This window comes from Stigmatopora argus, chromosome 19 (genome assembly GCF_051989625.1).
Source record: "Stigmatopora argus isolate UIUO_Sarg chromosome 19, RoL_Sarg_1.0, whole genome shotgun sequence".
Taxonomy (NCBI): Eukaryota; Metazoa; Chordata; class Actinopteri; order Syngnathiformes; family Syngnathidae; genus Stigmatopora; species Stigmatopora argus.
This window is the reverse complement of record NC_135405.1, coordinates 6,274,119-6,300,897: the sequence shown is the minus strand read 5'-3', so window position 1 is coordinate 6,300,897 and position 26,779 is coordinate 6,274,119. Positions and strand designations below refer to the sequence as shown.

The following is a 26,779-nucleotide window of genomic DNA, read 5'->3' as shown; positions in this document are numbered from 1 at the left end:
AAGTAATGGACTAAAAAATTAAAGGGTTTGCCACTCAAACTGCATGCAGCAACATTTCAAGTGTGAAAGGAAAACAACAGATGTTCTTAGTATGACTTGCAATGTGCGATATTTCAATTTTATTCATCAGTTAGTTATATTAGTGACATCTTTTGTTTCGTTTAGGTGACAGAAAAATTGCAAATTCTACATTCATAGTACAGAAAGAGGACATTTAGTTCAAAACTGAAATCCCACCTTTTGGTTGAGATATGCCAGAAACCTTCTGAATAGGATTTATGTGAAGAAGTAGGTTAAGATGTGTCTAGAAGGCTGCATACAAGTGTGTGAGTGTAGACAAGGCTTAGCAAAATGAGGGGAGGGGAGCATGCGTGATTGCTTTGCGTGTTGTCGTAATGTGGAGAATTGATAGCTGCAGCTATGCATAGATGTTTACACCAGGAAGAAAGTAAACATCACGGCAGCAAATTGAAGAGATAAACAGTTAGTGTGGAACACTACACGCTAGTACTCATCCTTAAGTCATTTGTTGTACATAGTCTAGGTCAACCCTTGTTACATTCACTAAGCAGAGTTATGTTTTCACCACTGTCTGGTGAATTATGTTGATTGAAGACTAAATTGAAGCAAGGCATTTTTAGGGTACTCGGACGATTCACCGAAAGACGTTTCACCGACGGACGTTTGGCCGACGGACAGTTCGCCGAATGGACGTTTTGCCGAAACGGGATTTGCGCGCTCGCCCGCCCCCAGATCGTGTGTACATGTTTTTCAACCTCGGCCCGAGGGCCATATAAGGCCCGTTACAGATAACATTCATTTAGGAATAACAATGGCATGTACTGCCCCCCGCTGGACATATTTCTAAATACAAGTACGTACTACAATGTGCTGCCAATTTTTTTTATATTTTTTTATTTTATCCTTGCGTTTAAAGTAGTAGCTTTGATGAATTACATTGTGTCCAAATGGTTTTTCTTGTTTTTTTTACGTCTCAAGCAGTCTCAAGCGCTACAGAATAGTGTTTCATGGTTATAGGAACACCGTACATAAACAATTAAAGACTGAATTCACATATTTTAACATTAAAAATTGACTATACAGCTGTGGTAGTGAATGAGGTAATTAGCCTCGCAATTACCATGATTAGAAAAACAAAAAGCTTGCCTGCAATTTGTAACATCAGCCTGTGCTTTAAATATGTTATCTATGGTATTTGGGAGACATCCTTCGATGACATTTAGCTGCTCTTTAGTTAATGTTTCTGGTTTACGCCTTGGTGCCTCTCTCACACTGGATTGTTTTGCCTGTCCTTAAAAGCTATTGTCATAAAAATTCATTCTTGCTTGGCAGGACAGTTGTTTTCTTACTTTTAGGTGATTTGTTAATGTCTGCACTGACATGTAGAGGAAAATGTTCTGACAGCATGTCAACTACAGTGTCATAGAGGAGAAATTTGCTGTTACTCTTAGCCACCTAGGACATTTCTGTTACACATTTTAAATATACCCTAATCTCTTGAGAGCTGTCTCTGACGAATAGGCTGGCCGTCATATTTTTAAAAACAAAGACACTACAACATTGTTTTGTGTCCAAATACCATAAAATAAATGATACAGATTACTATGGATTTATAGAGGTTCATCAAATTATAACTGAAGTGTTTTTCCAACCCCTTTTTAGAATGAGAAACATTTAAACACACAACACACTGGTGGGCGAAGGCCCTTGCTTTTACTGAGCCATTATGTAGATATGTAAATGAAGTAATCCGATTAGATTCATGTGATACATTGAGAGCCGATACGCAAATGCACAGCTGCTTGTGATGTTGCATTGTTTACTTTCGGTGAGTAGAATTTGTGTGTTTGCTTCATTGTGTCTGTCCCGCTATATGTGGATTGGTCGCCCCACTCATTCTGCAAACTGAGCATGTTCTGAAGTGAATTAAATATTTTCCCAATAATTTACAATTTAGTCAAAATGTGGAGTTTGATGGTTTAAACTTCTGAGAATTCATGGTTGCTTTCAGCTATGATATGAAATATGTATTCAGTTTCCCCTAGGCAATAATTAGTGTCTTATTTTGTGTGCAACCACATTTTCTCTTTACCAGTTTCATGGCCCTCCGCTAAAATATATATTGATTTTTTTCCGCCCCGAATAGTGTTGAACTAGTTAAAAGATGCATTAATGTTGGAGAAAAATGTACAAATTGTAAAATGATGAATCTTGGTCTCATTTTCATAATATCCCCCCCAAAACTACTATAATAACAGGGACATTTATGATTAAAATGTAGCTATTTAACCTATTGGATTATATTACATGAATCTAATCTAAACTGGCCAAAATTAAAATAAAGGTGGAGTTAAGTCGATTTACAGCATCAATTTAATTTAAAGGTTCCTTTTTTACTCTGTTTTGTTCATACATGTGATGAAAAATACTAAATAGTTTTGTCAGTTTATATTCATTATCTTTGAAGAACATAAAATATGTATTAACCCCACTGGCTAACTCCCTAACTGACTTCCTTTGAGGGACATACAAAGCAATTTGATAGCATTTGATCATCTTCCTTTTGGCAGCGGCCTTGAGTGTTGCGTCCGTGTGTGTGTGTGTGTTTGCGTTGTTCTGATTGATCTACACTGCTGTACTGACAAAGTCAGAAGCAAGCATAAGGCAGTAATTAGCCTTGTAAATTGTACTATTGGGTTACTCTGAAATCGGTGAGTCAACACAATCTCTTGCTTAAATGTGATTTGACCCTATAGCTTTGATAATGACAGAAGGGAGCTTTTCATGTTTGTTTCAAATTAATTGATTAAAGCATAGCTGTAGGGAGTGGATTAAAGTCTTATTATTAGAATCTTATTATGGATACATGTTTTGCATGTGGAAGTCAAGTTCAATATTTTTTGATTCCTGACACTATATTACTAAATGTAACATTTCCCAAGACAATATAGCATTAAAGTATGCCTTTAAAATCAGCATTTTTAATATCTGCGATAATATATCATGATATAATGAGACAGATCTGAAGAGATTTTATTTAAAATGAATCACTAAATTATGATTAATATTATTAAAACAGAAATAAATGATTCATTACAGCACAGAAATGGAAAATGTAATATATAAAAAAGTTTTTAGTTTGACCATATGATCCATCCACACTAATGCCCAGCGCAAAAATTCATATTCCGTACCGTGTATCCTTGTAAGGGTTGTGAGAGACATAGACGATCATTCACAATCCCAACCATATTACCACCACTGGGAATTGAGCCCGCGCCTGCCCACACCGAAGTCAGGCGAGTGAACCACTACACGATTTAGACGGCTCAGTGCAAAAATGGTGCCACTATTCAAAATATTGCTGCTCGTCGAAAGCATGTAAGTGCATGCATTCCGCTGTCTTTTTTCAAAATATGCAAAAAAATATGATTCCAGTGCAAAATTGGTGCCACTATTCAAAGTATTGCTGCTCGTCAAAGGCATGCAAGTTCATGCATTCCGCAGTTTTTTTTCAAATTATGCAAAAAATATGATTCCAAGGTTATACCAGCTTGTTAAAGAGAAACAAGTGTGTGGCTCCCGCAAATTACTATAACTACGTATATTTAATGTAATATCCCTAAACTTTTTGTCAATCTGAACTAGCAAATTTATTCCTCCCGTACTGCACCATGGCCAAAGACGTTTTGAATGCAACACAAAGGCAAAAGAAAGAAAATCACATGCTCGTAAGCTTCGACATTTATTATTTCAAGGTTGAGACTGAGATTTACATGAATAAAATGAGTTATTGCAAGAATGTGGTGCGAGAGCCACTTTTTAAGCGCAATTGCAGAATGGCCCAACCAAACATGCTGCAAACGGTGCACTCCTATTGTTCCTCTAAGAAAGCCTTCATATGTATATATGCATACTATATGAGATACCACTGTATTTGTGCCATCCGGACAGTTTGCCGATGGCTCCCGAGAACTGATGGCACTGTTAATTGCACACCAAGCGTTGTTGGCAGTGCTACAAAACGTAAATACTGGGAAAACTGGGTGGGTATCGATGGGGTGATTGAGCTCGTGACTGTCTTTTTGATCTGGCATCCCTAAGGTGCAGAGCACCGTTTGTTGGTAATCTCCATACTTGAGCGTTGATGTGGGAGAGGTTTAAAATTGACATTATTTATTTCTCTTGCGGACCGATACTAAGTGGCTTGCAGAACAAGCTGGTGGTTGGGGACCACTGATGTTATGTATTGTAAACAAGTACTTAACCATCTGTTCTAAAAGTATGTTTCACGTGAAATTTAAGTTTGACTTTGCACATTGTTTAGGTGAATAATATGGTGATATTGTAAATATTCATCATCACTATAAGATAACAAACTAATTACAAACAGGGTTATATATTTTTGTTGGTAATGTAACTTCAAATTAAAACAATACTATTGACATTAAGGAACAACAATGCCAAATATTCCACATTGTAATACATACATCAATTCCATTATTTTTTTTTTTAATGAAAAAAACGTTATCTCCACCATCCGATGGTGGAGTGGTTCTACCACCTGGCATCAGCACGGGCTGTCTGGGTTCGATTCCTCTCGGTGGCAGTGTCATTGTGAGCGTGAATAGTTGTCCATTTCATTGTGTCCTGAGATTGGCTGGCAACGAATTTGCGGTGTCCCCTGCCTGTTTGCCTATGGTTTGCTGGGATAGACTCCAGCACCCCCCGCCTGCTTGAATCAAGAAAATACGGTTCATTACAAATACTCTATGAAAGTTGTAGGTAGTCAAACATTAAAAAGAAAACGACTGTGTTCTAATCTATTTGATCAAATTCAGATTCATTAATGTACATATATGTAATCAATGATCAAACAAGATCTAACTCAAACTATGTGATAGTAATTTCTAATTGGCTGCGATCGGCTGGCCACCGATTCAGGGTGTACCCCGCCTCCGGCCCGAAGTCATCTGGAATACGCTCCAGTACCCCCGCGATCTTTGAGGATAAGCTGTTCAGAAAATGAATGAATAAATGAATTTGCAATTGGAAGTTGAGTTACATACTTTTGTGGTCTTTTTTTATGACCCAATTTTTAGTATGGTAAATTATTGGAATAAACTTGTCAAACTGTCACATGATTTTTATTGTCGTAGCATAATATTTTTCGCATTCATTTTTAAACTTTATAACATGTTTACTGCCAGAAATACAATTGGACCTTTAAAGTTAAGCATCACAGTGTTGGGGATGATTTTTTTGGAAAGGTTTGAGTTAAATTTAGTTTATTAATAACCATTTTGTTAAAACATAACCACTATGTAACTATCTATTAATGCCCAAACTAATTTTACCAAGAAAGTGCCCTGCTAAATCTGTCAAATAGTCTTGCTTTTACAGAGCGCTGTCGTCGTTAAGATGAAGTTTAGTGCCTGCTTTAATGTGAAATGTCTTTACTGGTATCTGTATTGTAACTGTCTAGTTAAAACATATGATATCCATCTTATACTTGCAATGTGAATGTTGATAAAGCCACTAAAGACTTATTCTTCAGCATAATCAATGGTACACGGTCGATTGGTCGCCGATCTTTTGGTCGCCGGTCTTTTGGTCGCCTGGAAGGTTATTGATAATTACCATTTAAATCGTTGCTCAAGTTCCTTAAATACAAACTGTGAATTACTATTTAGTCATACTTAATGCCCTATTAATTATAAGGCTAAAGAAAAGCTCCACATTTCCCACACTTTTATTGTTTTTTGTTGGAGAACTTGTTAAGACCCTGACTGACGTACCTTCCTAAGGGGACAACTCATGTACATACAAACTCTTATACACTCACCCGTCGGCTCAGTGAAACTGCTCATGGCCATTGTTGGCTTTTATTGATGCGTAGACCGTGTTGTTTTACCTTGTTTGGTCGCCGGTCTTTTGGTCGCCGGTCTTTTGGTCGCCGGTCTTTTGGTCGCCCGTTGTCGCGGTCCGGGCGACCAAAAGACCGCGACCAAAAGATCGGTGACCAAAAGATCGGCGACCAAAAGACGGCGACCAAAACACCGGCGACCAATCGACCGCACACGCTTTACTGGTATCTGTATTGTAACTGTCTAGTTAAAACATATGATATCCAGCATATACTTTCAATGTGAATGTTAAATAAACCACTAAAGACTTGAGCATGATCAATACACTTTTGGGCATGAAGCCTATTATTCAGCCAAGCAGAAAGTAGGACAATAGCAATGGATAATGGAGCCTATGGCGTGTACTTGGGTAAGGAAGAAAGGGGTGTGTCTGGGAAATGAATGAGATAAACCAAGTATATGTAGAAAAGATTACGTTGGTCAACTACTACTTGACACGTCCATTGGGAAAGAACATTCTTGACCTTTGTGCCCTGCGATTGGCTGGCCACCAATTCAGGGTGTCCCCCGCCTCTGGCCTGAAGTCAGCTGGGATAGGCTCCAGCACCCCCTGCAAGCCCAGTGAGGATAAAGCAGTTCAGAAAATGCGATGAGACATTCTTGACCTCTCGTTGACACGGCAAGCTCAGTTGTGTTAATATTGTATGTGTGTTAATATTGTATGTATGTATGTGTGGATCCGATCATCTGTGTCTTTGAACATGAATGTTACATTTTTTAGATGTTTTCCCAGAGCTGGCTATAACTATTTGCTTCTACTCTGCCATCTTTTATTCCACTTCAATAATATACATATGCATCAGTCCTGTATCTTGTTTTTGTTATTAGTTTTTATTTTTTTAAAGCAAAATAGCATGAGTGTGTGAGCACACTCCATTTATTTTTGATGTCTAGCTGCAGTTAGAATGGTTGGTTACTGCAAAGGCTTGGACAGCCGCAGGCACAGGAAATGCTTCCTTCTGTATATATAGTGGCCTACATGCCACTGACTCTTCAGGGAGACTATCAGCAGGAAATTTCCAAGAATGATGGAGGTTGTCTTGTGAAGAGTATACTACTATGACAGATATAGCCACATTTTCTTCTTGTTTTTCCTCTTCTCTTTCCCTATCATTCTTCATTTTATTAGTGGATATGCCGCCATTTGCATTGGTTGCAATTTAATTTCGCCCACATATTTTGGATAGGTGACAATAATTTATGTGAATCAGGTTTGAATGGATCTGCGTCACAAAACTAACAATCTCGTATAAGTTATTTTCATTTTATAAATATAGTATTGTCCAAGATTTTGTTCTGGAATATTATCAATAAAATCTTAGCTCTTGTGCAACACAGATACACAAACTAGAATAACTTGGCAGTTGATGTCATTGGATTGGATTGGATAACTTTATTCATCCTGTTTTCGGGAAATTTCGTTGTCATAGTAGCAAGAGGGTGAGGATGCAGAAATGGGAAAGGCATTTTAGACATAAATAGATGGGTAATAAGTAAGTTAATAAATAAATAAATACATGAATAAATATATAAATAAATAAGCGTGTTGCTGAAATATATATATATACACACATACGTGTACATACACAGATGTATGTGTATTCATACGGTAGGTCTTAACACTCAGCCATTTGTTTTGTTAAAGGATGCCATTTATAGTTTTATACATTTAAAAATGTTACCTTTTTACAATTTTTTTAGACGTTGTTTTGTTTAGAAAGCTTTGGAAATTTGCCATATGCAGGCATGTACATTTGAACTCTAAATTTCTTACAAGTCTGTGTCTAATACAAGTTAGTAGCAGTATCTTTTATTTTTTTTCCACCCACAACTACTTTTTCCCCTTAAAAACATAAAACAAATAGTTTCAGTCTTTCATAACTGGTCATTGCTGTGCTCAAAGAATGCCTTTTGCAGTCCTTAGTCTGCAGCATTTGCTAAAAATACTATACACGGCAGGCACACTGTCAAACTACATTGGTTTGAAGTGGTCATCCAAGTTTGCATAAACAAGCCGCTGCGTCCATATATTTCTGTGAATGTCAACGGCCAGGCACATTACCATTTCTCACATGCTTATTCCTTTTCTAGTTTGCTTAAAATAATTTTTCCCAAATATAAGGAAATTTAGACTAACGACAAGTAGCAAGTGCAATGATTTTTCTTTAGCTGTACGTAATCACTTAAGGACGATTTGTTGTGTTTTGTTTCAAATGATTGATCCACATACGCTGTAAAGTTCATAGCTTTCATGAATCTATAATGTCATGACTTCAGTCCCTTAGTACCCATTCTAATTCATTTTGCTCCAGGTTAGGACACACGCAGGTTGTAGATTCAACTGAATTTATTGAAGTGTTTGCAGTTGAATCTACAACTGAGTGGAGTCCAATATTAAGCTTTACCGATTTCCTGCAGCAACTTTTATGATGAAATATGAAGTCTTTAAAAGGCTGAAAAAAAATCTGTATTTTCCTTTATCCTTGTTGTCTCTGCTAGAAACCTTCCTAGCCCCCTGCACACTGTCTCTGCATGTAATTGAGTCCTTTTCTCTTCCAACTCGCAACTGTTTCAAGGTCACCTCACTATTGTTTCAGCTTCCGTATTTTTCTCTCCATGTAATCAATGCATTTAACACAACAAAATGGCTCGTCTGTGGTAGTGGGACATCCTCCCTCACTTAGAATACATTGTTTCACTGCTGGAAATGTCAGCACACATGCAAGACTGACTGTAATGGTTGCGCCACATGAATCACCTTACCTTATGTCTCTGATTCTTAGTGGGTTTCAGAGCTATTAATACTCAGTTAGAATAACTCCTCCACTCCTCTCTAACCCGACACTCAATGTAATAATCTTTATTTCTATTGATTAGTAATTCATAACCGTGTAGAGTGTTGTATTGAAACCGTTTTAATTACATACCACATGGCAATAAACGTTTCTATCTATTTGGGACAGCCACTCCTAGAGAGAGTAGCAATAGTAGTAAGATATTATTCATTTCTTGAGAATCTGTTTTGTCAACCTGTAGATTGATGAGCATATTGGTTTATAGTGATTATCCTTTAAATTTTAGATGCCCAGAGAGCTCATCTGTGTGAATTATGGTTCACATGAGGCAATGATAAAGAGGAGCAACTTTAACCGATACCTCCAATATCATCACATTGATTGCCCTCTAGGTTGGCTGGTTCTTGACTCCTATTAGGGCCCGCAGAAGTAATTAATCTAGAGGTTACCAGGCTTTTTCCTTGAACTAAGTTGCAGTGGGTCCAGTAAAACCTAATTGTTTATGTGCTACTTGGTGTTCGGAATGTCTCTTTCAGCTATTCTTTTCATTAAAAGACATCATAGAATACATAGTGTGTACAGGCTATATTGAAACATGACTGTTAATAGAAAATGTAAGTGCAAGGTCAATTTTATAACACTATTATTTTAGGAAGGCTGTTTGCTTTTGTGTTGTGGCCAATTTCTGAAGAAATACGAGTGCAATCTTTCAGAAGGGTTTGTTTGGAATAGATAGAAAGTGTTATTACAAGAATGGCTACACTAATATCTATAAAGGAATAAGTGTTATATGTAAATGTGTTAAAAAAATATCGCTATTTCTGAGAGATGCATGATAGCAAGGTAGCCCATACGACATCTTAGAAAGCTTTCAAATCAAAATGTTAAGACTGACGTGTTTAAAAAGTAGTTGGGTTTTTGGGGGGTACAGTGTTCTACCTGAACTACTTCATATTTTGGCCAAAGGCTAAGTATATATCATGCATTTGCCCCTGGCATATATTTGTACGCTTTTGTGACTGCCCTCACTCTAATATCAGCGCACGGATTTTGAAAGGCAGTTCATTTTGATTCAAGCCTGCCAGGTTTTGTTAGACAACTAAATAAAGCATATGTGAGCACATAACATCAATTTAAAAGTAGGTAAATGTGTTTGGAATGGCAAAAATGGATGGTGCGATGCTATATTTTCAGATACTGTTTGATCAAAGTGACAGTATATAAGCTCAATTACTCGACTAAGCTTCTTTTTAATGGAGAGTAAATGTATTATTTTGAGAATTGAACCTAACTAGTTTGTGTAGAAAATGAATATTCCCTACGGTTGGGGAATGATTTGTACCATGTAAACTTAGCTGTCATTTTAAATTGCAATTTTCATTCATTATCTGTACCGCTTACCACAGCTAACTACAGGCACCAGGTGGGGGGCACCCTGAATTGGTGCATGGACAACCATTGACTTAAACTTATACCTAGGGTCAGTTTAAAGTGTTCAACCAACCTATCCCGCATGTTTTTGGGATGCGGGAGGAACCGGAGTACCTGGAGAAAACCTGCAAGCCCGTGGAGAACATGCAAACTACAGAAGAAGGTTTCAAACCTGGGATTTAACCCTTGATCTCAGAAATTTGTGGCCAACGCCTAAACTACTTGGCCACCTGGGTGCCAAATTACAATATTGTTCACATAAAATAATTTTTTAGACATTTTCAAAGTAGTAAACTGCATTTTACTGATACTTTAGTCAAACTTTTTACTTTTACGGATCGGGCAATTACTCGTGATGTTTTTTTTTCTCCTGCTGGTCAACAAAATGAAATTACTCAATTGAGATCTTTGTTCTTTTGACAGCTATGCTAAATGGATTCAAATGGTCCCTAAGTGCTAAATATTGGGAAAATGCAGAGCTTGTCTAATGCTTTGCCTTCGTGATTAATTGGTAACTCTGTGTACCAGACGGCACATAGGCTCCAATCAGAAATAAAAATATGCAGCCACCCAAAAGGCACTGCTCATCCCAACTCTCGACAGAGCACTTAAGAGATAGCGGTGGAGAAAGAGATAAAAAAAGAAGTAACTGTTGCAACTAAAAGGGTTAGACATTATAAATGTTAAGCATCATACAACATAAGTTACAATATTACTAACGACAAAATTATAAACATAAATATTAATTGTTTACATATTAAAATATACCCATTTCTTCTTTAGAAATAAATTGTGATTTGTATCCTGGCATAAAATTAATATTTATTAAAACTTCAGAATGGAGCCAATCACAGGCAAAAAAAAGACAGATGCATGTTTTTGGGATTTGAGAGAAAACTGGAGTGCCCGGAGAAAACCCACACAAGCCCATAGAGAACATTCAAGCTCCACACAGGAAGGGTCGAACCTGGGATCGAACTCTCAATCTCAGAACTGTGAGGCCGACCTTGAAACCACTCGTCCACTGGGCCACTAAAAATAATATTACTGAACAAATGTAGTTAGGTATCCATTGTTTACCTTTTCCCTTCACTTGTTCCAGACAAGTTAAAAGAAAATCAATTTTATTGAAACCTTAAGGTTTCATTACATTATTGATTAATTTAAAAAGAGAAACAGAGAGAGCTTAATTTATCTGTACATGTACCGATAGTCAGCTGGCGACCGATTCAGCGTGTCGCCCCCTCTGGCTCGGGATAGTCTCCAGTACCCCCTGTGAACCTAGTGAGGTAAAAGCGGTTCAGAAAATGAATGAATGTACCGATAGCTGCTACCAATTGCTACAGGCGTGAAATTATGAACCTAAAATGTTCTGTTTCGTGGATGCCAGAACTGATTGGAGTGGAAAATGTAAACATGCTGTGGACCTGGCCAAGCTCTAATAGCACACCTTTTTGTCCCAATGTTTGGGAGCTATGGATTGGATTGGATAACTTTATTCATCCCTTATTCGGGAAATTTCATTGTGGCAGTAGCAAGAGGGTGATTAGACAGAACAACAAAGCAAAAGCACAAAGTACAAAGCAAATCAAAGTAAATGGGATCATTAAGAATAACCAAATCAAATCATTATGACAGAAAAGCAGCAAAAACACAAAACGAGCAAGAGTGGACGGAGCTACCGCCGCCGGCTGCCACTTGAACGGCGCCATTTTGGTTGCGGTAGCAAAAATGGATACAGACTCAAAAAGACGCAAAGTTGGACAAAAACTGGAACCACACACAGGAAGTCTTCCACAAGATGGGGAACTTCTGCAGACTGTGACCGAGGTAGAGAATTAGATTCCAGAACTTAGACAAGGCTACAAACACTTTTTCCTGAATTGAAAACAACACGGACGTTGTATACAAAGAACCCACTACATTTAATCAGGATACAAAAGCTTAAACAAGATGCACATTGATACATTCAGAAGGGACATCATCGCTTGGACAACATGATTGTGTGCCCCTCCGAGGACCTGAAAGGTGTGCGAACACCAGGCGGGTGCAAGTGAGCTGACAGCTGAAAGAGTGTTTGGGACCCTCGTGAGCTGAGTGCTCCTGTCAGAGCTGTGTTTTACATGCATTAAGGATGAAGGGCACTTGTCCTCATCTCATTCGTCCTGCTCACTTCACCGTCCTCCCGTACTCCCTCTTCTTTGGTCTTGTGACTGATTTGGCTCATTAAGATCAGGAGAAGGAGAATTAATTACTGTCATTAAGTAAGCCATGCTGTTCCCCTCTTTCAGCCGCTCCAGTGGCTGGCCAGTGGAGTGTGAACAGCTGGCAGGGCAATGAGGATCGAACATGTGAGATGGAGGGGAGGGGATTCAGAAAAGCAGTGTATCATAAGGGAAGGATAGCTGAGAAGAGGGGGAAAAGATCCTTAAAAAAATATGACTTTTCCATCCCATGTGAGTCAAGAGAAAGCAAATAAAATGGAGATTGAGTAGTCACACAGAGTAAAATGGAGGCCTGATGCCAAAGGGAGAAACAAGAGGATGAGGGGCAGTCGCAGAGAGGAGGGACTTGAGCAGGATTTTTGTTTTTTGGCTGGGCTGCATGCTAATGCGCCTGAGCGTATTGTTCAGCTCAGGGAGCTGGAAAAAATATATAATCCAGGTCAGGGGGAGGAGAGAGAGATGAAGGCAGTGCATAAAAGAGGAAGAGGTCAGAGACTTTAGGAGATAAGAATGCAAGGAGGAGAAGAAAAAAAGTTATCATCCCGCATAATGACCACCAGACCTGCGTTTTCCACTCTTCCAATTCTTTGTATACATTATAATAAATATCAGGTGATGAATGTGTTTGCTTGAAATACCACCTGCAAAAGTTGGGGTTTTTTCTTCGTCTCATTTAAGTCCCCAGCTGTGGCCCCAACTAAGTGTGTATTATTTGTGTGTTTGTGGTTTTTGACTCTCGAGGAAAATGCTTGAATCCACAAGGCCCCAGGGCAGATCCACTCAAGAACATCCCTTGCAATTGAAGTGACCCGATTTGTCGATGCTCGCTCTTACCAGGACTTCGAGTGGCATTTCATTTAGCTCCCATCATTCGTCTTTACTGTTCTAGAAAGGGTGTCTTAGACCTTTTGTTTTATGGGTGCAAGGCTTGGCATTCTTCTGTTTTCCATCATTTTATTTCCCTACTCTGCCCCCTCATTTTGCCCTATGCACAAACCCAGTAAAATATTTATTCACATAAAATTTTTAATACTGTTGACGAGAAGACCTCAAGTTATTCGACTCTACCTTCTGAGTCGCTCACTTTTCTATATGTACGGTGTGCTGTGTGGGGTCCTATTCACTTATCACGGATGAGCATTTTGGAAGTAGATGTGAGTCAGCATACAAATATCTGCAGGCCAAAAGCCTTAATGCCCTCCAAGTGTTGACGCTTCAAGACCAGCTGATGTTGACAGCCACACGTACAGACAAGGTCTATTTGGGAGTGACACTACCTTTGACACAGCTGTGTTTTTGTTTTGGTTTACCACCTGAGCCATATTCGGATGTTTACCATACCTGAATTAAGATGTAGTGAATGCATTCTTTGTCCTCTTACTACATTACGTCACAATGCCTTTCTGCTATTTGGGCTCGTTCAAGCCTTCGTTCAGTTCTTTTTACTTTCATATATGTTGGCTAGCAAGGCCTTGAATAAATTCACACTGACAAGGTGGAAGGGAATCTACATATTCCATACTGTATGTTATACTGAGTGAAATGCATCTTGAGATCTCTTTGCCAAACTAGACTGTAGTCATACATGTTAACGCAGAGTTCCCCAAAATCTGATTAAGTATTTTGTAATACCACTGCTCCTGGGATAATATGTACATATTGTCCATTGTCCAATTTGAATCATGTATAGATTGCAATGTAATGAAGTACAAACATAAAAAAAACAAAGTGGTCACTACTATTGCGTATACCAGCTCTTGAGTACACATCACATCACTTGTATCACCGCAACCAGATCTTAGTAGACTGAGAGATGTAAAATGAGAAAGGGACAGTCGAGCAAAACCTGAGAAGCAACAAGAGAAAACAAAGGAGAGGAAAGCTCCGCAGAGAAAAGAAAAATGATCCCAGGAAGCTAGAAAATAGATCATAGATGCTCATGTTAATGCTCATATAATACAAAGTGGTGCTCTGGGGTATGTTAAAAGGCTAGCATGTATAAATACAGTGGAAAAACAAAGGATTTTATACAATGCAAATATTAATGTCTTGTTCTGAATTGTTACAAATCAAAGATGTAATTTTCTATCCTGTGTGAGTTGTGCTGATCATATATTTTGGTCTGTTTTCATACAAAACAAGTTTAAAAACTCTACAAACCTTAACAACATCACGTAAAATATACATATCCTTATGAAATTGTTATAACGCTTACCCTAAAATCACACGCGTCAAAAAAGACAAAATCACTGTCATTTACTGGAGTATGTTCATCATCTACTCGGTCTACAGTTACGAAAAAAAGAAGAAAAACTCCAGACAGAGTAATTGGCATGTCTAATCCAACAAGCCTTTATGATAATCATCTCTGTGACACAGTATTATTCTCTCTTGCAGTGAGTGTATGGCCATCAGAAATCGTTAAAAAGCCATTATGTGTCTTTGTGGTACTTTTAACATAAATTGTCTTCGGCACATATAAATCAAATGGTAGATGAGCTAAGAGGAATTTTCCATTTGGCTTTTGTGTTTAACAGGAACAGGCTATTTTCTATTTTTTTTTTCCTGGCTGTTAAATTTAACCAGAAAAGAAAAAAAAATGCACATTTACTTGTTTTCACCCAAATGTCTTAAAACATTACATTTTATTATGTGGAAAGAGAGTTGAAGAAAAAAAATCATCTTGCTGTTAGTGCCATAAGGGTGATGTTAAATCATATTGCTATAGTCTTCACATTAGTGTTATTTATGGGACTTCCTACAGCACATATTATAATTTGGAAAATTGAGTTCTGAATTGGCGACCCATTCACATGGGTCCTCAATGTGTGGAGTTTGCATGTTCTCCCAGGGTTTTGCGTGGGTTTTCTCCAGGTACTCTGGTTTCCTCCCATATCCCCAAAACATGCTTCATAGGCTGGTTGAACACTCTGAATTGCCCCTAGATAGTATGAGTGTGAGCATGAACGGTTGTCTGTCTCCTTATGCCTTTCAATTTTTGGCACAGGTACTGAAATAGAAATGTCTGCAAGATTGAATTCAAAAGAGGTATTCATTAAATAGCCTTTGTTCTCTTTAACTGACTCACAACTAGGTGAGGCTTTAGTTCGCTTTTGGCCTGAAGTCAGCTGTGATAAAGGCGCCAGCTTCCTGCTACCTTGAACAGGATAAGCAGTGTTGAAAATGGACAGATGCAAAGATGGATGGTTACTCATATATGTACGTAGATCAACCTTGCGTACTGGATCAAAAGATGTCTGTTCTTGTGAGAGGATAAGCGGCAGTCGTTTTTGCAGTGAGTGCAGAATTTCTTTTCTTTTCCTCACCATTGTTCGGGTACGGCCCTGTTGTTGTTGCCAGTGTAAGCTACTATTATTGTGATTGCGTTTTTCAAGTGTTTGATGTGTAATGAAGTGCAATGTTTAAAAGCATAAGCACATTTCAGCTTCTAAAATATTTGGTATAATTTGTCACACCAGGAGGTCTTTGTACAACCAACTGTGAGCTAACGCCCAATAACAAATGTGACTTTTGCTATTAGAAGCTTCAAACCCTGCTTTGATGATTAGTTTTAACATTCTTGTTACAGTTTTGACTATGTGGTACACCTGCTGTGATTTTTGTTGTCAAACTCATCAGCAATAATATGGCATTTTGCAAACCTCACCCAGATGCTCTGGGCCATCATAGTCACAGTAGCCTCATCATCCCTCACTGAATTTAAGTTTACTTTCCCAAGTTTTATTCCCCTTTTAAGTATCTTCCTGACCCAACTCTAGCAAGTCCTGATTTCTTTTATGACTTCTATTCAAAAAAATGTCTTAGAAGAATTTCACCGTGAACATCCGTCTCCGCTTGTCAAAGAAACAGCGAGGAGAAGAAATAATGCCAGACCTTTTCAAAATTCATTTATCTGCATTGTTTACTGTCATGTGGGAATGAAAGCTGCTCTCCCATGTGTCTTGTGTTGTATTTTTTCAGGAAAACGTAACAATTTAGAAGGAATTTTGTCATGGCTTTTGTCTGTGAAGAACAAAGCCGTTTATCTTTTCACATCTCCCTCATCTCCGCCAGCAGCCACTCAACCGGCTTCCATATCTACTTACCTTGCTGAGTCTCCCCGCAGCAAAAATAGCTGTGCACTCAGCTTGTGTAAAGGAGCATCTTTTGTCGATGCACTGAATATACTTTAATCTCTCTTTCATGAGCAGTGGTGAACAAATTAACATACAGGGCAGGCTGTGGCCAAGCAGCCAATTATTAAAGAGATGGTAATATAGCATTTCAAGAACTCTACAGCACTCTTCTGACAATACCCTTCCAATTTGCATATTTTTTATTTATTTGATAGGAGCATTATTGACCCAGACGCGTCAAATACTCTATTTTCATGACCATAAGGCGCACCTTATTATAAAGGCGCTGTCTCAGTTGTGGGTGCAATTTGTGTTTTTAACCCAACACAAGAGTCTTCGGGTTATTGGGCGCTTCATTAAGGCAGTACGTACGCACACTAAATGCTAAGCTGGTGTATGTTTTTAAAAAGGTAGCTGGAGCAAAAGTGCATTTGGTTGTCCTTTATTGTAGCAATGTACAGTGTATTCACATTAACTCGAGGTTAAACATGTAGAAATCCGTCAGTCCTCATCTTCTGTATCTGACATGAAGAGTCCGGCAAATTCGCTGCCGGACTTCCTGGATTCCATTTCATAGTCCTAGCACAGCACTGCCAGGACTGTTAGGTATCCATAATCTATTCACGGCTGCTTACTTGGCTCGGGTTGCTCATCCCCTTAGCAACTAATGGCCAAACAGCAGTAGATTGCAAACACTCATCACAGTGCTTTTCCGTCAAATAAAATCGCTATCTTTCCCTTTCTCATTTTCCTGTTGTCTCTGTCTCTCGCTATTTCTCCTTCTGGGTTTGTTTTTGTACTACAGGTCGGACTAAAAAAAGTGGCCCCAATGCATTCCATCCAGTCAGTTAAGATCTGAGTACGTCAAAGTCACACAACGATATCTACGGATTTTTTCATTTAGTACACACATGAGGTGCTTCGCCTGATAAGGCGCTCCGTCCATTTTGCAGCAAATTTTTACTTTTAAATTCGCCATATAGTTGTGAAAATACGGTAGATGTAAACATGCTGTTATAAAGCAAACATTTACATCCCCAGTCCCTAGGCAGGTAACAGAAAGACAGCAAAACATAAGAACTTTGAGGTTACAAAAAAGACACAGCACAGTACCATTCAATCTATTAAGGAATGAGTGAATGTAAAAAAAGTGATGGGTTTTTGCTCTACTGCATTACCAACTGCTTTTATTTCTATGAGCGTCAACTAGCTCTGATTTGCCCAGATTTATCAGAAACAGTCGTCAAAGCAACATATTTGCCTCAAGGAATTCTGAGTCAGATCGTGCTGAGTCACACTTAAAAAAAAATAAAAAGGAGGGGGGGCAAAAAAGCCAAAATTGCCTTTTCGCAGAAACTCGTTGACATATTAATTGCGTCATGCACTGGAGCACTTTGTGTGTCTCTTTTCTGCTCTATTAAAGCGTTCAAATATTCTGGGGATTATTTTGTGCATTTATTTTTGAAAAAAATATTTTTGGATGAACGAGGAATACTGGAAAATGAGATGAGCCCAAGAAGAGTTCTTGTGGGGGGGATTAGTGGGCCCCTGAAATTAATTTCAACCTCCACCCAACACTGGGTGGCCCTAGTTAGGGGTGTAATGGAAACAAACTGTCTACCTAATGTACACAACTGCAAAGTGAAATTGTTTAAAAGAGAATACAGAAAAAAGCAAGCAGTGATTTACCTTAAGCAAATTGGTTTTGCACAGATAAACACGACAAACAAACAAATATCAGTCTTTTCTTTGCTCCCAAGTTGTCGAGGAGTTTATCTTTCAAGGGCAGCTGGTGGGCTGGGCAGTGGGTTGGAACAAGTGTCTTCGTGATTGTCTAGTGCAGCTGCACTGCCTCCTCTTTGGCACGCCTTCAAAGAGGCAATGATTAGACCTTGCCTCTAATGCTCACGTAGTGACTGATACAAAGTCCCAATCTATATACTGTAAGCCATGCGTAGGACTGTGTTTTTGCAGATACATGCTTTTCTCTCACCTCACTTGCTTTATTTTTATTAAGCAGTGCACAGCTTGTTGAACAATATACATTTACTGTTCACTTATCACTCAACGCTCTGAATCACACAAATGTAAAAAAAAGTCCAAATTTGTTACGATCGCACCGAGACTCCGTGGCGCGATCGGAGGGATTTGGACCCAGTAGCGGGGAAGCAGGAGGGGACGAGGCGAATTGTGCTCATGATAATAACTTTAATGACTCAAGAAGCCTTACAAAATAACAATGACTTGTACATCCCAAAACAAAACAAAACCGGAGCATGGAGAACAGTACCTTTGCAACGATGTATGCAGTATCACGCAGTACGATCCGACAATGAATACCAATTCAGTCATGTTTAAATACAAACATCCGGAAGTAATCATGAATCACTCGCAGTTGCTCGAACCTAACGGCAAGCCAGTAGGGACAAACGAGCTGCTCCTGACAAAATTGTTCCCAAAGTCAAATTCTTCAACTAAAGACATCTGGATATGATGCTGAGTACCCACCTGCATGGAATGTCTTTGGTCCACCATTGCAATGTGGTAAAATACGGGAGTAAACAATCACAGAGATCCAGCTTGGGGCACTCATGTTCATATTTATATGGTTCATCCAACTAGAAGCGTTTGCTAGACATCTGGCGAATCAGAGGCAATTAATGCAACATGGTTTCTTAGTGTAAATATCTGCTAACCAAACAAAATTTCCCTTTATGACCGTAGCTATGGAAGCCTGTTACGTCAAAGTGCGAATATGACTGATTTCTGCTTTGGTAGCCCGGTGGTGTTTAGCACGTCGGCCCCACGGTTCTGAGATCGAGGATTCAAACCCAGGTCCAGACCTTCCTGTGGGGAGTTTGCATGTGTGAGCATGAATGCTTGTCTGTCTCCTTGAGACCTACGATTGGCTTGCCACCAATTCAGGATGTCCCCATGCTGGTGCCCGTAGTTGGCTAGGGTAGTCTCTAGACCAGAGGTCTCCAAACCGCTCCTGGAGGGCCGCTGTGGGTGCAGGTTTTTGTTCCAACCGATCCAACACAAACAGTTTAACCAATGAGGTTTCTGCTGAAAAAAGTAGCACCTGACTGCAATCCACTGATTGCACTTCTAGGATACCAGATTGGTGGAAAGGTTTCCTCTTACCGGTTGGAACGAAAACCTGCACCCACTGCGGCCCCTTCTGGAATAGTTTGGGGACCACTGCTCGAGACCCACCGCGGTGCCGACAGTCTCCTCAGCAAAGGTTTTTGATTGGCTGTTTGGTCCGCTCCAGATTTCCCTTCATTAAAAGAAAAATAGAAAATTAATCCCACATAATTGGTCAAATTCCTATGCATTATTGTCACCATTAGAAATGTACATTCAGCATTTGCCCTATTATGTATAGGTTCCTTTATAGCCACCTTTCACCATCATTTTAGTACTGGTATTCAAATAACAATCCAATGGTATTGGCTATTGTTGCCTTCACGCTGTATTCTCAATTTCTTCCAAGTAGTGGTTTACTCTCTGGGGAATGAGGGCCTTAAAATAACCTGGTACCACAGTGCTCTGAAGCAGTGTGGGTTGACTGATTTTTATGAGCGCCATGATGGTTTGACGTGGTATAATCCTCTTTTGCTGATCTCCTTTCGCCCATCTGTTCCATCTCCATCCCTCCTTTTTCTCCCCACTTCTTATCACCGCTCCAAGCTCCTCATAGTAAATCTAGATGTATGAAGACAACTTTTAGAATAAACTATTCTCATGCTGCATTCATCTTGCCTATTTTAGGGTCATATTTCATTCTGCCTTTACAAACGATGAGGTCAACACTGCATAATTCTCAGATATATGGCTGGTAAATCCGTGAACATTAAAAAAAAAAGGACTTTATATCTGTGCGGTTGTTTGTGTGAGATGTCACTTGGTTCTAAACAGAAATTGTGTTTGTCTTCTTTCTCTAATCCTATCTACTTCTTAGCACCAGCGCAAAGGAGCCTTAGAACAAAACAAAGCCAAACATGAGCACTTTTGACAAGTAGTATATTTTTTCACACCTGAAAAGTTCCGCCAATCTAAAAGGATCAGCATTTGAACTCAGAGACACAGTTTTATTTGTTTAAAAGGCACTTTCAAAAACCCAGATCCTGCAAATAAGTCAACTTTAGACTCTGAAATTGCAAATTATACATTACATGTTGCGGATCAAATTTTGTGGATAATAAGAACTAATAGAAATAGACACTCATTGCATGCATACAACTTAAAATACTACGCAGTGCTAAATTGTTACACAAGTGACTAGAAAGCAATACACTAATTCTGTTTGTTTCCCTCACCCCCCCAAATATAGTGCATGGTAAAAAAAAAATAGTGATACATTGTATACTGCCCACATTCCAAAGAGAGCAACAAAAAAATGATTATATTTTTGCTATGATAGTGTTTTCCCCCATGTTGATTGATACTTCACATTTGACGACAGATACTAAAAGGATTCGATTTAACGTGATACGTATGAGTTGGTGAAGGTTTCTGATGGAACGTTTGCATCACTGTGTTCGCACACCATATCATCACTGGCTCACCTTTGATGTTTCCTCTGGCAATTTAGTCTCATCTCTGTCTTTTCCCCTAATCTTTTTCTTTTCCTTTAGCTTTTATCTTTCCTCTGTGTTCATCTCCCTTTCTCTTAGTCTCCCTTCTAATCATTTTCACGATGCATTCCCCTTCCTCTCCCCTGCTCTCCTTGCTATAGCTGTGGGTGTACTAAGCAGGGATTAGGCGTGATTGAAGTGCTGACGTGAGGGTTCTTCTGGCGAGGCTTCTTATCCGCTGCAGTCCTCATGAGAGACTTCTTATTGCTGGGGTTCACCAGCGGTTTTGGGCCTGGTCTTTCCAAGGACTCCCCATGGAAATAGTCTCTCTTCACGCCTCTATGCCTTATCCCCAATAACTTTGCAGCCCTCAGATAGGTGTGTGGCTCAGCCCTGATAGAGCTCTCTACTGGCCAATATGCAACCCAGAGTTAATATTTTTTAATACTCTTCTTTAAAGGGACTTTCTTTCTGCTTTGTGATATCAAAACCTTACCCTTTACTGACAGATTCTTTAGCCATGCTTTCCCAGGTGACAGTTACTAAAAGGGTGTGATAGACTATTCAAAATTTGCTTCATAATTTGGCATGGACCACATCGGTGAAGGCTAATAAATTTAATTAACCCACTTAGCTTATGCTCTATGGTGTTCAAATGAAATGGCACATTGTTTAAAGCAGGGGTTCGGAACCTTTTTCACCAAGAGAGGCAATTTATATTTTTGAATTTAATTCCTTGGGATCTATATACAGAATTTAAAAGTAAAAATAATGCACATTTTTTTGTGATCTCAACATTTTTTTTAAAAGTAAAATAAGTATCCAAATTCTTTTAGTAACATTGTTATACTGTTGATAATCAATGAGTATATGCAGCACGCGCAAAGGAGTCTATTCAAAAGAAAAAATATGACTAAAGCAGCACTAGAGTTAGTGCCGGCGCCATTTAAATTGTGATGTGACAACGGGAATCTCCCATTGGTCAATGGAGCGGAATCGAGGTAATGTCACGAACACGGATACAGTGGGGCAAATAAGTATTTAGTCAACCACCAATTGTGCAAGTTCTCCTACTTGAAAAGATTAGAGAGGCCTGTAATTGTCAACATGGGTAAACCCAGTGGCGGTCCGTGCATTTCCTAGTGACCCCTTAAGCAACAACTATTTTATGGCTATAAAACCTCTACTGCAGCTACAGCTGCAACACAAAATAATCAATAATAACCTCATACAATTGAAATATTATTTAGGAATATAGCCATATTTTACTCACCAAAAATCCTTTTTAACTGTACACAATATCCATCCTTTCTTCTTTTCTATCGCCATCGAAGCTAATGCTAAAAGTTGAGCCTGTCCTGTCGTATTTCTGGCATACGTTTTTATTCGATTTAGTGCTGAAAATGTTCCTTCCCGGTTGTGACAGGCTTGCTTGCTTTGGAGTTGTCCGACCTTTCTTAATGATGTCCAGCTTTTATTTCTTGAAAAGTCCATCTTGAAAATGGCTTTAAATCCACACAACAATATATTTGCTTGTGCAGCCCGCTCCAGATAGTTTGGTAGCTCTGGCTAGTCCACTCTATCACGAGCCAATCATAGTTGGCGAAAGCGATGACGTATCCCTAAACCTGCGAGAAGGCAATGACGTATCCCTACGCCTGCGAGAAGGCATTGTGCTGTTGCCAACTCGAAATCTGATTGGTTAAAGCAACAGTCTTATCGACGCTTGTTTAATGCTGCAGAGCCTGCAGAACTGATTGTGAAGGCCTTCACAGATATCTGACCCTGGTAACAAATAATGGCTGAAATGTGATTGGTTAAATGCTTCGATATGAGAACACACATCTGGAAGCAGTGCAACCAGGGGGAAAAGCAATGAAAGGAAGCTAACAGACAATTTGGAATTATTTCATAAGTATTGATGGACAACATATAATATATGATTCAGATATTGCTTAGGCCAGCAGAGAAGGCCTTGAAGGCCCTGACGGCCCGCCACTGGCGGAGACCCATATGCACCCATCAAAAGCGGCATGTCTGCCTCGTGACCCTTAGGTTCCCAACCCCTGGTTTAAAGGGTTTCAGTTGCCATGCTGTGATCTTGCTTTAAAGGTCACAGTGTATTTTATGTTCTTTATGCCTACAGCATTGCAAAGTGTTAAAAGTGAATGAGAAACAAGGAGATGCCAAATTGTCTTGCTTGAGTGGATTGTGCCAGTCGCATTGCACGGCCTAATTCTTAATTACATTCATCTCCTATCCACTGCCGCACTGATGGGGATTAACACATAATTGTGTGAGAAATGTGTCGCATGGCATGCATCTGGCACACAGTGCGCTTTATTCAAGCCCTCTTCACCTGACTTTTGCAATTGAGTCAGTCTTTGAAGTCAAGCAGTAGATAATGAAAAACGCTCAAATGAGAAAAAAAAACAAAGACAGAAAATATTACATGCACCTAGTAGTGTTGCTTCAGGCTAAGCATGAGAATATTCATGACACCGCTTGTTTCAAAGTTTGTTGGTTTAGCCATTAATTGATTTTTCCTCTTGTTTTCCCCCTATTTTGTGGTTTTGCATTGTGCTCTAGAAAAGCAATGGTTACCATTTTTTTAAACCAAAAATCATTTGCATCTTCTTGACATGCCCAAGAAAAGAGGGTCTGGAACTTATGGCTCAAGAGTCACATCTGGATTGAGCTCAGCAATACTTCTAGAAACCATTATCAATGAACACAATCAACCATGCCATCTACTTTTCTTAGATGAAATTCTATAGTGCAAAAAAGTCTTTTCTGAACTGAGATGCACAGAGTTTCTATGAGCTGGAGGTCATTTAAAATGGAGTTTGGGAAAGTGGAAACTGTTCATTGGTCAGATGACTCACGATTTTGAAGTTGTTGTTGTTGTTTTTAAAAGAAAACTGGGACATAGTATCATCCGGACTAAAGAGGACAGAAAGAACCTTATAATGTCGTTGGCTACTCTTGCACACAAAATGGTTGTTCATGTTTATGTTTGTAGCAATGTTTTCTGTTACTTCTGTTTCATCATAACACTACATTTAAAAATTCATATCACCACCAAAAATACACAGCAATATTGGAGATGGGAAGATATGGTCCTGGCTTATTTCAATCTTTTCCAAACAGTTGATGATTTTCCCATTCTTTGGTATAACAATTCTTTTTTTTTTAAATTGTCAATTTCAAGTTTCTGGATTGCATGAAAACAGTTTACCTGCTGTTTATTCTTAGGGTCATCGGGATTTGATGGGTCCTATTACACTTTTATGGCCCATAAAATGGAACTGAAAGCCCTGTAAAAAAAGCTTTGTTCTTTACTCACATCATCTTACAAGGGTATACACACTCACACAAAGTCAGCATAGCTGTTTGCTTTTGAGGTCATTCGTTGTGACTCATCAGTCTATGTATTTGAGTGTTTTTTGCTCACTTTCTTTCTGGCTTGGTGTCCTCCTGTGAATTGTCAAAAAAGACAGTCAACCTCTGGAGTTTTACTTAATGGACAACTAGCTTCCATCACTTGATGTCATCCTTGGTGTGGTTTGTGAGAATGTGTTTCTATGGAGTCTGTGCCTTTTGGTAGTGAAATCTACGGTGATAAGTTAAAAGCACACTTCAAAAATATCTGTATATTTGCCATGTCATTTTGTCCATTACGGCTTCTCACCTACTACGTCTTGACTTGACAAGTTCATCCTGGTTACATTCTAACTCAACTCAAATCTGTTGAACATTTTGAAATATAAATCTTGAAAGAAAGCAGCATAAATAGCTTTTGGATTGGATTGGATTGGATAACTTTATTCATCCCGTATTCGGGAAATTTCATTGTGACAGTAGCAAGAGGGTGATTCGACAGAACAACAAAGCAAAAGCACAAAGTACAAAGCAAATCAAAGTAAAAGGGATCATCAAATCAAATCATTAAGACAGAAAAGCAGCAAAAAGACAAAACGAGCAAGAGTGGACGAAGCTACCGCCACCGGCTGCCACTTGAATGGTGCCATCTTGGTTGCGATAGCTAAAACGGATACAGACTCAAAAAGACGTTGTAAAGTTGGACAAAAACTGGAACCACACACAGGAAGTCTTCCACAAGATAGGGAACTTCTGCAGACTGTGACCGAGGTAGAGAATTGTTTTCCTTGGATAGCGATCACAGCATGAAGGGAAACTCGAAGGCAGCGACATTGAATTTACTGCTGTAGGCTTGTACAACACTTTCACGTCATGCAATAAAGCTATTATAAATTTAAAAGTAGAATTGCAATTCTGTTCACTAGCTTTGAAGTTGGCCAGCTGTATTCATGAATTCATAATGGTACCTTCCGCCATATCAACAATTACAGCCTTTTGGTAATTTCTCTCTTTTCGTTTACCCCAGGCAATTATTTTTATTTACTTTTTCAACTTCAGCAAATTGTGCTCAGATACACACAACAAACAGTTTATCTGGCTGTTGAAGACATTTCCATTTTTTCTTCTTCAAGTAATGTTCTAACTAAAAATTAGGACATTTTTCAACCATTCAATTAAAAATCAACAGAAAAAATCTCTCCATTTTGTAATACTTTTTTCAAATAATTGTTACAATAATTAGGAAGCTAAACTGTCTACATGTTTACAGCAGAGCTTCAGCACGCCTTTTATTCTGAATATATTTCAATACTGTAGTGCAACATCTTTGCGTTTCATTTCCTAATCCTTTCACTCTATTCTTTTTGAGGTCAAGGGCTTTATTTTTTTCCCCTTCCTTTAATTTTGCATGCCCCCTTGCTGTTAACCTCCAAGTAAATGATCTCTTCAGCTGCCATTGTTTTCCTGCCAAGTACATGATGGAAGCCTGTGTGAAAATTTTCAATCAACAGACTCCCACTGCGGCTGCTCTTGTTGCACCCATCAACTGAGGCAGAATTAAATGTATTGAAGGGCATCGAGATCCCAGCTTGAAATTGTTAAATTATATAGGGCCTCTGCATAGTGTGAGATGATTCATAGTTGAATCATATAATGTTTTTAAATGCATTCAGTAAACAACTATACATAGAAACTTAGTCAATTTATCTCTCTAATACATGAAAATGTGCATACATTCTCGGAGTGATACCCTGCAGGGACTCTTACTAATGTACCGCTTAACAAAGTGCTCTACATCAATTATTATCTGCATGAGCGAAAAATTGAATATTCTTTTATGGTGTTCAGTTGCTTTTATCTACTTTAAAGTTCATGTAGTCATTTGACCTGAGGAGAAAATCTTGCAAGTGTTGGTGTTCATCTACTGCAAGGGTGTCAGACTCGGGTTGGTTCGCGGGCCGTGTTAACGTCAACTCGATTGCATGTGGGCCGGACCATTTTAGATATAATATTAAGAATTTTTTAAATAAATGGATTAAAAGAACTTGATTAAAAGCCCTGAATATTCAGTTTTTATAGATCTAAAACAATGTTTATTTTAGCTTTTTTTAAATATATTTTTAGATTTTACAAAATGATTTTTGAACTAAACACTGAAAAAAAAGATTAAAAAATTACAATGATTGATTTAAAAGGGGTAAAATCAGGAAATGTAATATACATCTATACTCTTCATTTTAATTTGATCCTAAAACAGAAAGTCGGCACTCATGATTTACTTTC

The 26,779-nt window shown here is 38.7% G+C and overlaps 2 protein-coding genes across 11 annotated transcripts in view; one reads left to right on the top strand and one right to left on the bottom strand.

Annotated features, from left to right (window-relative positions):
- Window positions 1-26,779, top strand: part of nrxn3b (neurexin 3b) — a 238,891-nt gene that overhangs the window by 20,609 nt on the left and 191,503 nt on the right. The gene's annotated exons all lie outside the window — the stretch shown is intronic.
- Window positions 19,092-21,273, bottom strand: LOC144064430 (uncharacterized). The gene is made up of 3 exons (XM_077586997.1): window positions 21,107-21,273; window positions 19,680-19,815; window positions 19,092-19,601 (listed from the first exon to the last, which is right to left on the bottom strand). The coding sequence occupies exons 1-3, from the start codon at window positions 21,136-21,138 to the stop codon at window positions 19,278-19,280; spliced, it is 492 nt and encodes a 163-aa protein (XP_077443123.1). The 5' UTR covers window positions 21,139-21,273; the 3' UTR covers window positions 19,092-19,277.